The sequence below is a fragment of the Gnatocerus cornutus genome, chromosome 9, assembly GCF_029298725.1.
Source record: "Gnatocerus cornutus isolate USDA-ARS CGAHR chromosome 9, icGnaCorn1.1, whole genome shotgun sequence".
Taxonomy (NCBI): Eukaryota; Metazoa; Arthropoda; class Insecta; order Coleoptera; family Tenebrionidae; genus Gnatocerus; species Gnatocerus cornutus.
The window spans coordinates 5,524,271-5,536,838 of NC_142241.1; the positions used below are offsets into that span (position 1 = coordinate 5,524,271).

At 38.7% G+C, this 12,568-nt stretch overlaps 5 protein-coding genes across 5 annotated transcripts; 2 read left to right on the top strand and 3 right to left on the bottom strand.

Moving 5' to 3' along the window:
* Positions 1–1,004: 1,004 nt before the first annotated feature.
* On the bottom strand, positions 1,005–2,464 carry LOC148168107 (E3 ubiquitin-protein ligase TM129). The gene is made up of 4 exons (XM_088045338.1): positions 2,157–2,464; positions 1,898–2,106; positions 1,468–1,852; positions 1,005–1,419 (listed from the first exon to the last, which is right to left on the bottom strand). Exons 1-4 carry the CDS (start codon positions 2,397–2,399, stop codon positions 1,147–1,149), a joined length of 1,110 nt encoding a protein of 369 aa, XP_087901464.1. The 5' UTR covers positions 2,400–2,464; the 3' UTR covers positions 1,005–1,146.
* A 172-nt stretch (positions 2,465–2,636) lies between these two features.
* LOC148168108 (sorting nexin-7-like) lies at positions 2,637–4,307 on the bottom strand. The gene is made up of 4 exons (XM_088046486.1): positions 4,107–4,307; positions 3,784–4,056; positions 3,573–3,737; positions 2,637–3,526 (listed from the first exon to the last, which is right to left on the bottom strand). The coding sequence occupies exons 1-4, from the start codon at positions 4,233–4,235 to the stop codon at positions 2,714–2,716; spliced, it is 1,380 nt and encodes a 459-aa protein (XP_087902612.1). The 5' UTR covers positions 4,236–4,307; the 3' UTR covers positions 2,637–2,713.
* Positions 4,308–4,374: 67 nt separating this feature from the next.
* aux (cyclin-G-associated kinase) lies at positions 4,375–9,066 on the bottom strand. Its single transcript, XM_088046483.1, has 14 exons — positions 8,839–9,066; positions 8,729–8,790; positions 8,505–8,679; positions 8,184–8,449; positions 7,911–8,133; positions 7,478–7,862; positions 7,091–7,430; positions 6,533–6,886; positions 6,311–6,486; positions 6,072–6,265; positions 5,896–6,026; positions 5,149–5,847; positions 4,940–5,101; positions 4,375–4,839 (listed from the first exon to the last, which is right to left on the bottom strand). The coding sequence occupies exons 1-14, from the start codon at positions 8,969–8,971 to the stop codon at positions 4,729–4,731; spliced, it is 3,411 nt and encodes a 1,136-aa protein (XP_087902609.1). The 5' UTR covers positions 8,972–9,066; the 3' UTR covers positions 4,375–4,728.
* Positions 9,067–9,223: 157 nt separating this feature from the next.
* Positions 9,224–9,622, top strand: BBIP1 (BBSome interacting protein 1). Its single transcript, XM_088046493.1, has one exon. The coding sequence runs from the start codon at positions 9,434–9,436 to the stop codon at positions 9,620–9,622; it is 189 nt and encodes a 62-aa protein (XP_087902619.1). The 5' UTR covers positions 9,224–9,433.
* A 6-nt stretch (positions 9,623–9,628) lies between these two features.
* Positions 9,629–12,291, top strand: LOC148168111 (LMBR1 domain-containing protein 2 homolog). The gene is made up of 7 exons (XM_088046484.1): positions 9,629–9,802; positions 9,853–10,410; positions 10,460–10,636; positions 10,686–11,045; positions 11,093–11,332; positions 11,379–11,688; positions 11,734–12,291. Exons 1-7 carry the CDS (start codon positions 9,629–9,631, stop codon positions 12,000–12,002), a joined length of 2,088 nt encoding a protein of 695 aa, XP_087902610.1. The 3' UTR covers positions 12,003–12,291.
* Positions 12,292–12,568: the final 277 nt, after the last annotated feature.

Sequence of the window (12,568 nt, forward strand, 5' to 3'; positions counted from 1 at the left end):
TATCGGTGTTGTCTTATTTATGACGATATTTTCCAAATTTGCTCGACACCAACCTCAAATTTAGAAGGAATATGCTAAACCCAAGTATGAATAGAATTCCGGTTTGGTTTGACAAACGCTACTAAAAGTAAACCAATGTTGGTTTTGGCAAAGTTGTAAATATTTATGCAAGAATATTCTAAGCCCGTATTCGCGTGAATTTGCATGTAAAGCAATTTCAACAAAAAAATTTAAGCCGCTGGTGAAAACAACTGTGCTCTACTAACTAAAATCACACTAAATACATTCAGAAGTGCAATTACTTTCTACCAAATGCAGCTCTCAATGATTTGTCTCGAGTTGGGATTAACAGATTATGGCCTTTAAAACAAGATTAAGATACGTGCTGAAATTCGTCGCTGCAAGAGTAATGTCCAAATTTGCTTTAATCTCAAAGTTTTTTAAACTGGTCACTTTTTGGAAATAACGTTTTTCTCTTTTGATGAATGTGAGATAATACACAAAAATTTTCGAATATCTAAAGAATATAAATTTGCTCTAGAATAATTATTAATAATACACATTTAATCATAGGGTTTTTTCGATTCTTATCGACTGATTTCTTATCAATGAAAATATTATTATGGCGTTATGTTATCACGGGCAAAAGTCCGTTTTTTAGAATAACCATTATTATAAGTTTATCATGGATTATTAAATTATTTAATCCTAATTTTTGTTTGTTTCTTCTATAATCAGTCAAACTTTCAAGCCTATCGACTCTAAACTTTCGAACAAATTTTATAATGTTTTGAGTGTCATGTACTTTTTTGGACCCTCAATAAGTCACTTTTTGCGCTAAAAACTTAGTACTCTTACATAACGTATGTCTTACTCAACACAACTGTATTTTTGTGCAACAAAAAACGTGCACTATCATCAAGCACTTCAACAAATTTAATTATTGATTGTTGTAATCACATACGTCAATAAACATGGAAATAACCAAAGAGAATCAAAATCAATTATTATTAGAATATATGCTTTATTTCAATTCAATACTGCAACTTGAGATTTATCTCTTATCAAACAAAACAATTAAAGCTGCGATAAACGACCACACATGACAAATTTTTAATTTTAGAAATATCACATTGTCAATTTCGTTTATTCTTCCATTTCAACATTGCTTAAAATCGATACATCTAAAATGCAAAATCTGGACCTACACATGGGACAAGTGCACTTGGACGACAACCAACTGCTTTGTTGGTCACTTTCTTGCCTAGAAGCAAACCATTTGGCCATGCAGTCTGCACACCACATAGGTTTACAATAACAAGTGGTGCAACTATCATTTCTGCCACTTTCATCTCCACATAGTTTCTGCAGTTTGACATTGGGGCGGGTTTGCATGCAACCAATGCACTGATCCAATTCCTAAAAAAAAACTGTTTAGATTATGATTAGCCAAATCTGGATGGGAACCTCTCTGTTCTCATATTTCGCATTATTTTGTATGGTGGATTTAAAAACGTCAACAAACTGCTCCACTACAGTTTTATGGAACTTGACGTTGGCAGGAATTGTAATATCTCTCGCGATCCGATCTTCCAAGTCTCTAAAGTCAGTTGCGTTAATCCTAATTGTGAAAGGCTCAACATGTTGTCGCCCGGATTTTACTTCAATGCTCAAGAATTGAGTCTCATTTGTCGTTTGAAGGGAAATTTGATGAGTGTCCGCTTTCTGGACGACTAAACTGGCATCGCCTTGATGAGCTAATAAAATCGTAAATGGAGTAACTTTTATAATCCAATTCTCAGTCGCAATAACTTTAATCAATGAATTTGTTCTCACGCAAATTTTATCGATGCTGTAACGATAACATTAGCCGAGTTTCGACGATTAAGTTTATTACCGTCTAAATTCGGCGTTGATATCAGAGGCTACACTTTTCCAGTCTCTGTTGTTGTTGTTACAAAACTTTCCCAAGTTGATCGATATCGGGTGGTACTTGTAATCGTCGATCATCCAACTCCTAATCTGATACAAAGCAACGATTGGCAATGCTAAACTCGACGTGAAAAAGATTTTCCAAAACAAGGAACCATCAATCAAAGAAAATACCTAGAAATGTCAATCTAACATCTGTTTTTTACGATTTAGGTTTCTCGTACATGTTCATTAAGATCCGAGGCAAACAGAGCTACAATGTAGCCCAGTGGCAGCACCGAGTAGACACCCAAAGTCACGATCGTTCGTTTTATGTGGTAACTTACAAAATTCTCGTCTTCTGAGCCCAACACTCGGCTGAAGAGACTGGGGATTGTGAAGCCCGCAGATACGAACTCGACCGGAGGGTAGATAATGCATACACTTAGGATTAAATAAAATAAAGTGAAAATCACCTCTTCTGACATTCTGAACCAAAATAAACATACATTTTTAGGTTAACAGCTGTCAAGTTGACGTGTCGCCGGGGTAACAAATTAGTTTTTAAATTTAGGCGCCAATTTTTAGATTTTTTTTAATATGCAAGAAATCAAATTAAATTAATTTCATGCCATTCTCGCTAAACAATGAGCTCCCAAGAGATCATATTGTGTTGACTAAATTCGTCAACGACAAAACAATACGTGAACAAAGAGCAATAAAAGTAGGCACGTGTTGACATTTATTAAAATGCGAATAACTTAGGAATGTACAGTGAGATCTACAGCAGATACTTCTTATATCATTTGGAGGCAGTCATGTTATTCTGAGGCGCAATTTCGTTAGTTACGTGCTCCCAAGCGCCAACACTAGCCTGATAATACTCGATTTGTTTGTTAACAAAATCTAGTAAAATCTTCTTTAAACATTGTTGTTTTTCTAGCTGCCAGTGCTCTAAATCGCTTCTCAGTGACTCATTAGCGCACTCTAAACTGTCTTGATTAGCTTCAACTTTCTTGAGAAGTTGCGGAATGTAAACACCTAATTTCTCTAGTTTTTCATCACAACTCGGCTGTTTCCATAAAGAAAAACCGCTAGCTTGTGGGGACGGACTGTGCGAAGACGCGATCAATTTGTCTTTCTCACTGTGGCGCTTATTCAACTCTTCCAGCGAGCTCTCATAAGCGTATTGATAACTCTCGCGCTTTTTTATCGTGTCTTGTACCACATCAATATACGTAACAAAATCTCTTATGGGATTACCAATAACAGTTGCGTAACTTTGGACTAGCATATTTTGCGCTGCCGTGTTCCGTTCGACCGCATTTCCGATATTCTGCAACAAATTTGTCAACTCGGGCTCCGTGCCCGCCCATGTCGTAAAAATTGGATGATAACTGTTTAATTCTACTATAAAATCGACTCGCTCCTTATTAATACGACTAGAAATTTTTTCGATGGATGAAAGTTTTTCCGATAACACAGTTAAGTAAGATTTGGTTTTGTCAAACTCCAAGTGACGGTTTTTCAGTGCGGTGTGCGTGGAATTAGAATGACTTAAAGTGCGGATTTTATTCTCTGAGTTGCTTCGTTGTCTTCTATGTAAAGTAAAGTCCTAAAACCACAAAGATAGATTATGGTGACGCTGTTTGATAACATACTGGTTGTTTTGCTGTGAGAAACTGCTTAAAGTGCTCATTACAGCTGAGAATGGGGTGGTGGACGATTCTTGAAATAAAAACGTTTAAAGCTTTCATCCTTAGGAGTATAAAGTCTTTTGAGTATCTGTCTAACTGACCTATAAGAGAGTGTTTGCCAGGCAGAGGCTGCAAAAAATAATCAATGCAAGGTGGGTACAAAAAAGGAGCTTACAGGTATAATACAGAAGGGATGACAATCCACTAGTTTCTGGCGCAACCAGATAAAATCATTATACCGTCTCCTGACCACGTACTCATTATCTAAATACTCAATTCTCGCCACTTTGGTTGTTAGCCTGAATGTGATGTAAGTTTCCAGAGTCTCTAGGTGCTTCTGGGGGTTATCTACCTTAACGCTGAGGTCTGAATTCTCGTCCATGTTCAATTCTGATAGATTCTCTATGTCTTGAATGGTAGAAAAGCTTTCCAAACTCGGTGATTGCACCTTAAATTAATTATTAATGAAATTTACACAAACCATTATTGCTAACCTACAAGGGAATTATCCAAAGACCCGCTGCATATACTCGATCGATCAAAGTCTTTGTGTTCTTTCAAAATCGAAGAGATTTCTTTATTTTCCGCCACTATATCTAACACTGCAGAAGTGTTATTACTAGCCATCGTAAAATTATGATAAAAACTGAGGTTAGGATAATTAGGACAAGTGGGCGTTTCTTGACAGATCACGCACACTCGAATGACTGTTTTCACGTTTTCACCAGTGGCGTAACCACAGGGCGTAACAAGGAGAAGACATCAGTGAAATTTGAAACTGCTGCTTTCACATATATTTTTCAATTTACAACAAATAAAATTGTTCGAACGACAAAATGAAAGAAAATGAATTTGCACAGAACGTTGTCAATGGTGACACAATATAAAAATATATTATAAACTATAGGAAACAAGATTTAAGTATAATATCAGCAATGCGATTCAAATTTTAACAACATCTCTAAAATAACTAAGATTAAAATATTGTCTTTGTGACAATTGCTTTCGCTTTTAACAGATAACTTTCATAACTATGCTAGTGTAAGATTCAGTTAAATTTAAATAAAATTTTCTAAAAATAAATAGTTAATCATAAAAGGGAATGATCACATGAATGAAATTAACTAGAGAAGATGTTTTGTTGGGAGGCATCATTTTCGAAGTCGCTCCAGGCGTTATTCAATTCCATAAATATTAGTTTTGCCATGTATTCATTGTCCGTGCCGGTTTGCTACAATTTAAAAAAAGCGGTAATGGAAAGCTCTAGTTGAAAAGCACGACCAAACTAAGTGCATTTGGTCTAAGTCTACCACTGCAATTCTTTTACTTGCCTTATCGGGATGCACAGCTAAGCAAGCTTTTCTATAAGCTTTCTTGACATCGGCAGCTGAGACTAGTTGATGCATATCACATTTATTCCACTTTGCACCTTCCCAGAGGACTGTATGTAAAGAGCACAACAAAGCCCTAATGTTGCTCTTCTTTCCTTCCGTCTGTAAAAATTTAACAGAAACTATTGTTGGCTCGGGCAGTGTCTTACCCATTCCAAGATTTTAATTTTATCAGGATCCATGTACGTCGCCATGTCTTCCTTCCTCATATCGTTGATAGTCCGAGGAGCATTATCTTTCTTCGCTGTAAACTTGTAACCCTGTGAACCGAGTAAATCCCCGAAAACGTCATCAGGCTTAGCTTTCGGCTTCGGTTCGTTTTTATCGTTGGTCACCTCAAAGTGAGATCTACTATAATCAGCTGGTGACTTGGCTTGATGTTGTGGCGTCACCGGTTTATGTTGGGGAGTTCCACCCGGCGCATATTGGGCTGAATGTTGTGGAGTTGTTGGAGGAACTTTATTTGGTGAGGAAGTGTTACTATTCCACACTCCTCCACCGAGATTTCCTAAATCGGCGAAGAAATCGGTGGGTTTTTGGGGCTCTGGAGGCTTCTGTGTAGCTGTGGGAGCAGAATTAAAATTACCCCAATCTCCCAAAAGATTATTCTGAGTGTCTGCAGTAGAACCAAACGGATCGAAAAGATTTGGAGCTGGTGGATTCGTCGGCTTTGTGTTTGGAGGAAAGTTGGCAAAATTGTCATTCGACGAGTCTAAACCGCTAAGGAGATCAAAGTTTGAGCTGGCTGACGGTTTTATATTAGACGTCACCGGGTTAGACGTATTTAAATTAAGTAAGTCCACGGCTTCAGTAGGGGGCTCCACTGGCTCTGGAGGCTTAGATCTCGGCTACAACATAAACATCAGAAATGAAACACACCAGTGAAGTAAAAGTACAATAACTGGCTCAGCATCAGAGTCACTGGAGTCTCTCTGCTCCAGTTGTACATGAGCGGGCCTTGGCGAAGGTGGGGCAGGTCTACTGGGGCGCTCCGGCCTTTGAACTGGCACCGATCTCGGTTTACTGGCTACAAAAAACGATTACTTTCATTCAAAATTTAACTAGCAATTACCAAAATTATCGATAGTTTCGTCTTGTTCTAACTTTGAATTAAACATAGTATCACAAACACGCTCTGTTTTGTCGGTCAGCCATGGTGGCGGCTGCGACGGTTTCCGTTCCGCATCAGAAACGAAAACGTTCACGAAAACTGAAAAACGGTCTTGGTAATGATCTTGACCCTCAGATAACTCGTCCAATTCCGACCTACAAAAACAGTCAAGACAGGAATAAAAGTTTCGAGTGTGTTACTTGTTATATCTCAAGCACGTCTCCTCTTCCGGGATAAAACCAGTGTGGAACTGCAGCTGACAAATTTTGATCCCTGTGGCTTTGCCTTGTGTCATTACGCCTCCTAAAATGTTGCGAGCGTGGTAAATGATTATGCAAACATCTCCACAAACGCTCGTGTTGATTGGCAATAAAACCTACGTGTGAATTAAGTATCATATTTCTACAACTGAAACGTCTTACCTTCCCCTCAGCCACATTATATAATCTCATTCTTTCGTAGTCTTGCAGCGTTGATAACACGCAACGATTCTCACTATAAATTTCCAAGTAAGGCCGACATCCGTCTCTTATTTTGGTAAAGAGAGGGATTGGTTGCATTTGGATTGAGACCAAAGTTACGGGTTTGTAATGCGGATAATCCGGAGGGTTCTTGACAATGTCCGCTAAATAATACAAGTATCTTAAATCCGAGGGTCTCATGTTTGGGGGGCACCGCTTAACGGCGAACATTTGCAAGGCGTCTTCAGGAACTTCATAGAGGAATGAATAGATAAGCAAGCCGCAGACGAGGGTTGCGGAGGTTGCTTTTCCGTCCTGAAAGAAAAAGCGTTTTATTATTAACATTAAAATTTCCCATTTTCAACTTGACCAATGTTCTTTTAATTCCGTATTACCCGTTATCCAATAAAGATAATAATAGTACACGTCCTTCAACATGTTTTGATTGAATTTTCCACCCACTATCTCGTTTCCAAAGTTCAGAGAAAAACGAGATCAATACAAAAGTGATTATCTTACCGTGCAATGAATAACGACCACATTGCGACTATCACCAGCCAAGTACTGGTAAATATCTTCACACAGCTGGTACAATGAATTCAGCAGCGGCGCCTTGAAGTGTTCTGGATAAGCGAAACTACAATCGACGACTCTTGCTTGACCAAATTTCGAATGATATGACTTCCCAGAAAGATTATACACTGAATATTTCAAATTTGGGTGTCTTGAATCTAAGAACACACGAACATCTTCAATGTGGTTGGTTCTATACGCCGATTCAATCCCTTCAGATGGATATGGCATAACCACAATCCTCGATGTTATGTAACTCATATCTAAATCAGTTCGAGCGATCGATCTACAAGAAAAAAGTGAAGAAAAAAAGTAAAAACAATGATCTCTTACTGTTGCATTGTGGCCATAACTTTCGTGCTCGTGTCCTTTAAATTTTTGAGAAAACTTCCAGCTCCTCCCTTCAGCGACGAAAACAGTCCCGACTGCTTGACTTCAGGTGCTTTTTGTTGAGCGGGCATAGCGGGTCTTTGGGGTGGTTGTGGAGGCTTCTCAGGAGCAGCTTGCGGGCGCGGCGGTTGCACTGGTCTTTGTGGAGGCGGTTTTACGTTATTATGGACTCCATCACCGTGTCTGTGCTCAGACTCTGTAACTAATTTCTGTGGAAACTGTAAAGGGGCCCTCAGATTGTAACCATTGGTTTCTGCGATAGCTGCAACGCGCTCCAATAGCCCTGACACGGTTAGTCTTTGTTCTGGATTGACTTGCAGGCAGCCACCTGAAATCAAATAATAAGAGAGAATTAAACAACAATAGAGACACTTACGGATGATGTCATGGAAGCAAGAGTATTTAGGATCTGGAGGAAGATTGTAATTGGCATTGATAATTCTCAATTTAGCGCTGTCTTCAAAAGGATGTTTCATGTAACAGAAAGTGTAAAGGATGCAGCCTAAAGCCCACACGTCGACAGGGGGCCCCACAAAATAATTGTTCCACGTGTCTACCATCTCTGGGGCTCTATACATGGGCGTGGTGAACTTGGCCATCTAAAAATCGCCATGTATTTAAAATTTAAGAAACTGTTTTGATTGTTTACATTTTCCTCTAAGTTAGTACGTTGATTAGCAGACCAGGTCAAGTCAGGTCTATATATTTCTAAAGTAGCTGAACCAAAATCACATAATTTGATTGTACCCTCCTTACTAATCAGGAAGTTTTCAATCTTTAAGTCTCTGTGAATAATTGGAGGGTTCTGTGAGTGCATGTGAGACACAGCTCTGCAACTCTGATAAAAAATTCGCGTTATTAGCTCAGGTTCCAAAGCTGCGGTGCGTGCTTGCAAAACATCAACGAGAGAGCCGCCTAAAAACCATTTCAAGGATTAAAACCATAAAACCACACCAATGTTATAATAAACCTGTGCACAACTCAGTGACCAACAAAAACTCAGACTGCCCATGTGTGGTTTGTGATTTATCTATAAAAGATGCTGACAAATACTGGATAATATTAGGGTGCCCTGACAACTTCTTCAACACATTAATTTCTTGAATAATATTCTGTTTTGCTTCTTCATCAGCTGCTAGCAGTCTCTGACAAAGAAATTTTAAATAATTACGCCTCAAGTTGCAAAACACTCACTTTCAAAGCGTAGTCTTTTCCTGTGGCTACATCTTGTGCGACGAAAACTACAGCAAAACCACCTAAAAACCATTGTAAATGTTTAACAAAAATCAATATTGAAAATTAACCTTCAGCTATGACTTTTTTTATTCGTAACTTAACATTGGAAATTTCAACAACTTGGCCAACGAAACTATTGTCACTTTGTCCATTTGTGGGACCGCTAAAATACTCGTACGCTGATTTAAATAAATCGCTCATTTTACCAAGAAAACTAGTGAAAACTCATAACAAACTCTTTGATCTTCGGTTTTGTGGTGTCAAACGAGCTAGGGACTTTTCCTGTCAAATCCGCCCCCACTAAATCGATTAAAAGTAATAAAGGAAATACAGGAAACGGAAGATTGATAAAATTGTTAGCTAACCGCGATAAGAACAAAAATGTGAGGCGTTATCACGGGTTTTTGTTCAATTTAATTTTAAAAAGCTCCAATTGATAATTCCTAGGAACTTGATCTTTGGGTTGTTTGCGACACTGCAGGTTGACACCTGTCAGATTGACGTCGCCGGAATACACACAACACTTTTATTGATATTTTGTGAGTTCCGCGTGTACACAAGATTTAATTAAAAATTAAACAACATTCTACTAGCAACTCCACGTCGCAGTTAAAATTTATGACCTGCGAGTGATGTCAATGTTAATTTAACGAGCGACTGAGAATGTCTAATGTGGAAAAGTTGAAACCCATTCTACCTAATAAGGGACAACTAATAATCGAAGACGTTCAGGATTTAGTGTTGTGTAAACCTCGTTTAATCCCATTGAAAAGTTTCACGTTGGAAAAACTTGAAAAGATGCAACAAGAAGCTCAAAAAATCCAGACTGAAGAGAGTGCTAAAGACAACTAAATCAAGATGAGTTACGGGCCGCTAGTTTCAAAAATTCTGCTCTCTTTCATTCTTGCCGCCACGGTGTTGTATCGTTATGGAAATTGGTTCAGGCATCACATAATCGTTACTTTGATTGTTTTGCTGGCTTGGTATTTTAGTTTTTTGATTATATTTGCGCTGCCTTTGGACGTAATTTCAGTGAGTAATCTTATCGACGTGTGCAATGTCCATAACAACGTTTTTTACAGACCGTTTATCGTCAGTGTAAGGAAGAACTTGACTCCATTACCAATATAACTGCACCACTGGTAGCCAATATTACTACTAAAGATACAGAAAAATGTGAAGAACCATGGAGCAGAGTTCCTGACGAAATTTTCCCAAATTTGTGGAGAACAGTGTATTGGAGCACCCAATGTTTAACTTGGTTGGTGATGCCAATGATGCAGTCTTACATTAAGGCTGGAGACTTTACAGTCAAAGGCAAATTAAAATCGGCTGTTATTGACAACGCGATTTATTACGGCTCGTATTTGTTAATTTGTGGAGTATTGCTCATTTATCTAGCCTTGAAACCGGGCATTGACTTGGACTGGTCAAAGCTAAAAGCGATCGCTTCGTCTGCGAGTAACACCTGGGGGTTGTTTCTACTGGTGTTACTTTTTGGGTATGCTCTAGTGGAGGTCCCTAGATCTTTGTGGCACAACTCAAATCGCAGTTTCGTACTTACGCATTCCTACTTCAAGGCTGCTAAACTTAGCTCTGATAAGTGTGAAGCTGAAGAGACTGTTGATGACGTCCTTGAAGTAATTTTAATGTCTTGATGATTCTTTGTTGGTAATTCTTCAATTGTAGTCATTACAAGCGGTGTCTTTGGCGGTTCCTCCGGGTCATCCTCTTCATCTGAATCTGGAGACTATTTTACAGAAGGTGCCTACTGAGCTTAGAGATAGAATGAATCGGCGACAGTTACCCGAAGACACCCCTACAGATGTTCCTAGCGAGAAGGCTCTAGTCCGACTCCACAAACAAGTGAGTTTCTTCTAATAAAACACTTTTCACCCTAAAAACTCTCTCATAGACCATCAAGTCTCTTCAAGTACTTCAAAGAACAGAAACGCAATGGAACGTTTTGGTCGAGCGAATTTTCGATTTGGAAGATACGTTGAAAAATCAAATCTCCCGAGACAAACGATTTAAGCGCACATTCCAGAAGCCTAGAACTGTTTTCAGGCGATTCTTCTATGTTCCTGCAGTTGAATGGTACTGGAAGTGTGTACTTTACGGCTACATGCAGAAATTATTGGCCGTAATGGCAGGGGTGTTCTCCATCGCGGTAGTTTGGTCGGAGCTGACTTTTTTCAACAAACAGCCGGTGCTGTCAATTTTCGCTATCATAGTCAATTTTGCGAAGTCTAGTTATGACTATTTTACTATTGAGGTAATATTCCTCAGCTGCACCAACGGAAAGTAACACTTACTTTTTAGCTATTGTCGACTATAATAATCTTGTACCTTTGCTACTGCGCGTACTCCACAGTCCTGAAGATAAAGCTGTTGAATTTGTACTACCTAGCGCCCCACCACCAAACCAACGAGTACAGCTTAATTTTCTCGGGGATGATGCTAAGCCGTCTTACGCCACCACTCTGCTTAAATTTCCTAGGCTTAATCCACATGGATAGCCACATCATTAAGAAGCAAGTGATGGAAACGCATTACACCCAAGTCAGTTCTAAAATTTCCCGGAATAAAAACTAACAGTAAATTCTAGATCATGGGTCACATGGACGTCATCGCTATCATATCCGACGGATTCAACGTGTATTTCCCCATGGCAATTCTAGTATTTTGTTTGGCCACCTACTTCAGTTTGGGCTCCAGACTTTTATCAATGCTGGGTTTCCATCAGTTTGTCGGTGATGACGAAATGACCACTGATTTGGTAGAAGAAGGTCGCGAGCTTATTAAAAGAGAAAAACGAAAGCGGCAGAGATCGGAAGAGTCGTCGTCCAGGAGAAGGGAGTTCAGTGAGCGTTTTCCCACGACTGGTAGATACAGATCTCGAGGAAGTAACGACACAAGTAAGTTTGATTTTGTGAGTGTTCTTATTAACAATCGCATCACAGTTCGTCCAATGACTCAACTGGAAAATTTGGATAATACGCGATCAAACTTGCTTCAAGAATCGCATCCTTTGGAGTCGTACGATGGTGTTGATACGAGATTCCCGCCAGATTCGGACGACATAGATTCTAGATTTGGTGCTAGCACTAGAATCGGCGAGAGATATAGCAATTTACGCGAGTTGGAGCCGAGATTTTCCGATAATTATCAAGATGGGAACTATAGAAATCGGGTTGGAGCACCACCGAGGGGCATTTTCGACGACGTTTAAGCCAATTTTAAATAACCTAAGTCATTTTTAAGTTTTTGGTGTTATACGAATTGTTATTTTTTATATTCTGTTACAAAGTTGTATTTTTATATTGTTTATAAGGCATCTAGTGGTAATAATTTATTCCCGAGTTCCCGGTAGTTGGATGTTAATATCAGTAACTAACCAGTATCCGTATATTCCATGTTTTTCTAAAGAGTAGTTAGTAGTAGTTACACACATTTTTACCTGTAGTATTCGTTGACATGTACTGTTTAAATTCCATGAAATAAAGACAACTTAATAAGAATACCTTTATTACAAAACGATAGTAAATATAATTTTTAGCCAATAAAATATCACAACTAGCATGTGCAAATAACCACTCAAGCTAAATATATAATAAAAAACGTGGTGATAACAAGTGCAAAAAAGGCTAAAATGTACATAATAGTAATTCGCACGAGTTTTCTTTGTTCAGTTTCATAAATCCTATTAATGACGCGTTTCTTCTGTATCGTTTCAAGAGTCAAAGGGTCGAGGATGACTGGATTAAACCTAGTCTTCTCCAACAAAGGCCGGTTTAC

Excerpts from the sequence above, each read along its gene's own strand:
- LOC148168111 (XM_088046484.1), top strand. The coding sequence starts at position 9,629 with ATGAGTTACGGGCCGCTAGTTTCAAAAATTCTGCTCTCTTTCATTCTT. Across the intron at positions 9,803-9,852 it reads TGCCTTTGGACGTAATTTCA|ACCGTTTATCGTCAGTGTAA; the intron begins GTGAGTAATCTT and ends CGTTTTTTACAG. Across the intron at positions 11,046-11,092 it reads ATGACTATTTTACTATTGAG|CTATTGTCGACTATAATAAT; the intron begins GTAATATTCCTC and ends CTTACTTTTTAG.
- BBIP1 (XM_088046493.1), top strand. The coding sequence starts at position 9,434 with ATGTCTAATGTGGAAAAGTTGAAACCCATTCTACCTAATAAGGGACAA.
- LOC148168107 (XM_088045338.1), bottom strand. The coding sequence starts at position 2,399 with ATGTCAGAAGAGGTGATTTTCACTTTATTTTATTTAATCCTAAGTGTA. Across the intron at positions 1,853-1,897 it reads ATCAACGCCGAATTTAGACG|CATCGATAAAATTTGCGTGA; the intron begins GTAATAAACTTA and ends TTATCGTTACAG. Across the intron at positions 1,420-1,467 it reads CGAAATATGAGAACAGAGAG|GAATTGGATCAGTGCATTGG; the intron begins GTTCCCATCCAG and ends GTTTTTTTTTAG.
- aux (XM_088046483.1), bottom strand. The coding sequence starts at position 8,971 with ATGAGCGATTTATTTAAATCAGCGTACGAGTATTTTAGCGGTCCCACA. Across the intron at positions 8,450-8,504 it reads GGTCACTGAGTTGTGCACAG|GCGGCTCTCTCGTTGATGTT; the intron begins GTTTATTATAAC and ends AATGGTTTTTAG. Across the intron at positions 6,266-6,310 it reads ACGTGCTTGAGATATAACAA|GTCGGAATTGGACGAGTTAT; the intron begins GTAACACACTCG and ends CTGTTTTTGTAG.
- LOC148168108 (XM_088046486.1), bottom strand. The coding sequence starts at position 4,235 with ATGGCTAGTAATAACACTTCTGCAGTGTTAGATATAGTGGCGGAAAAT. Across the intron at positions 4,057-4,106 it reads GGTCTTTGGATAATTCCCTT|GTGCAATCACCGAGTTTGGA; the intron begins GTAGGTTAGCAA and ends AATTAATTTAAG. Across the intron at positions 3,527-3,572 it reads TTCTCACAGCAAAACAACCA|GACTTTACTTTACATAGAAG; the intron begins GTATGTTATCAA and ends TTGTGGTTTTAG.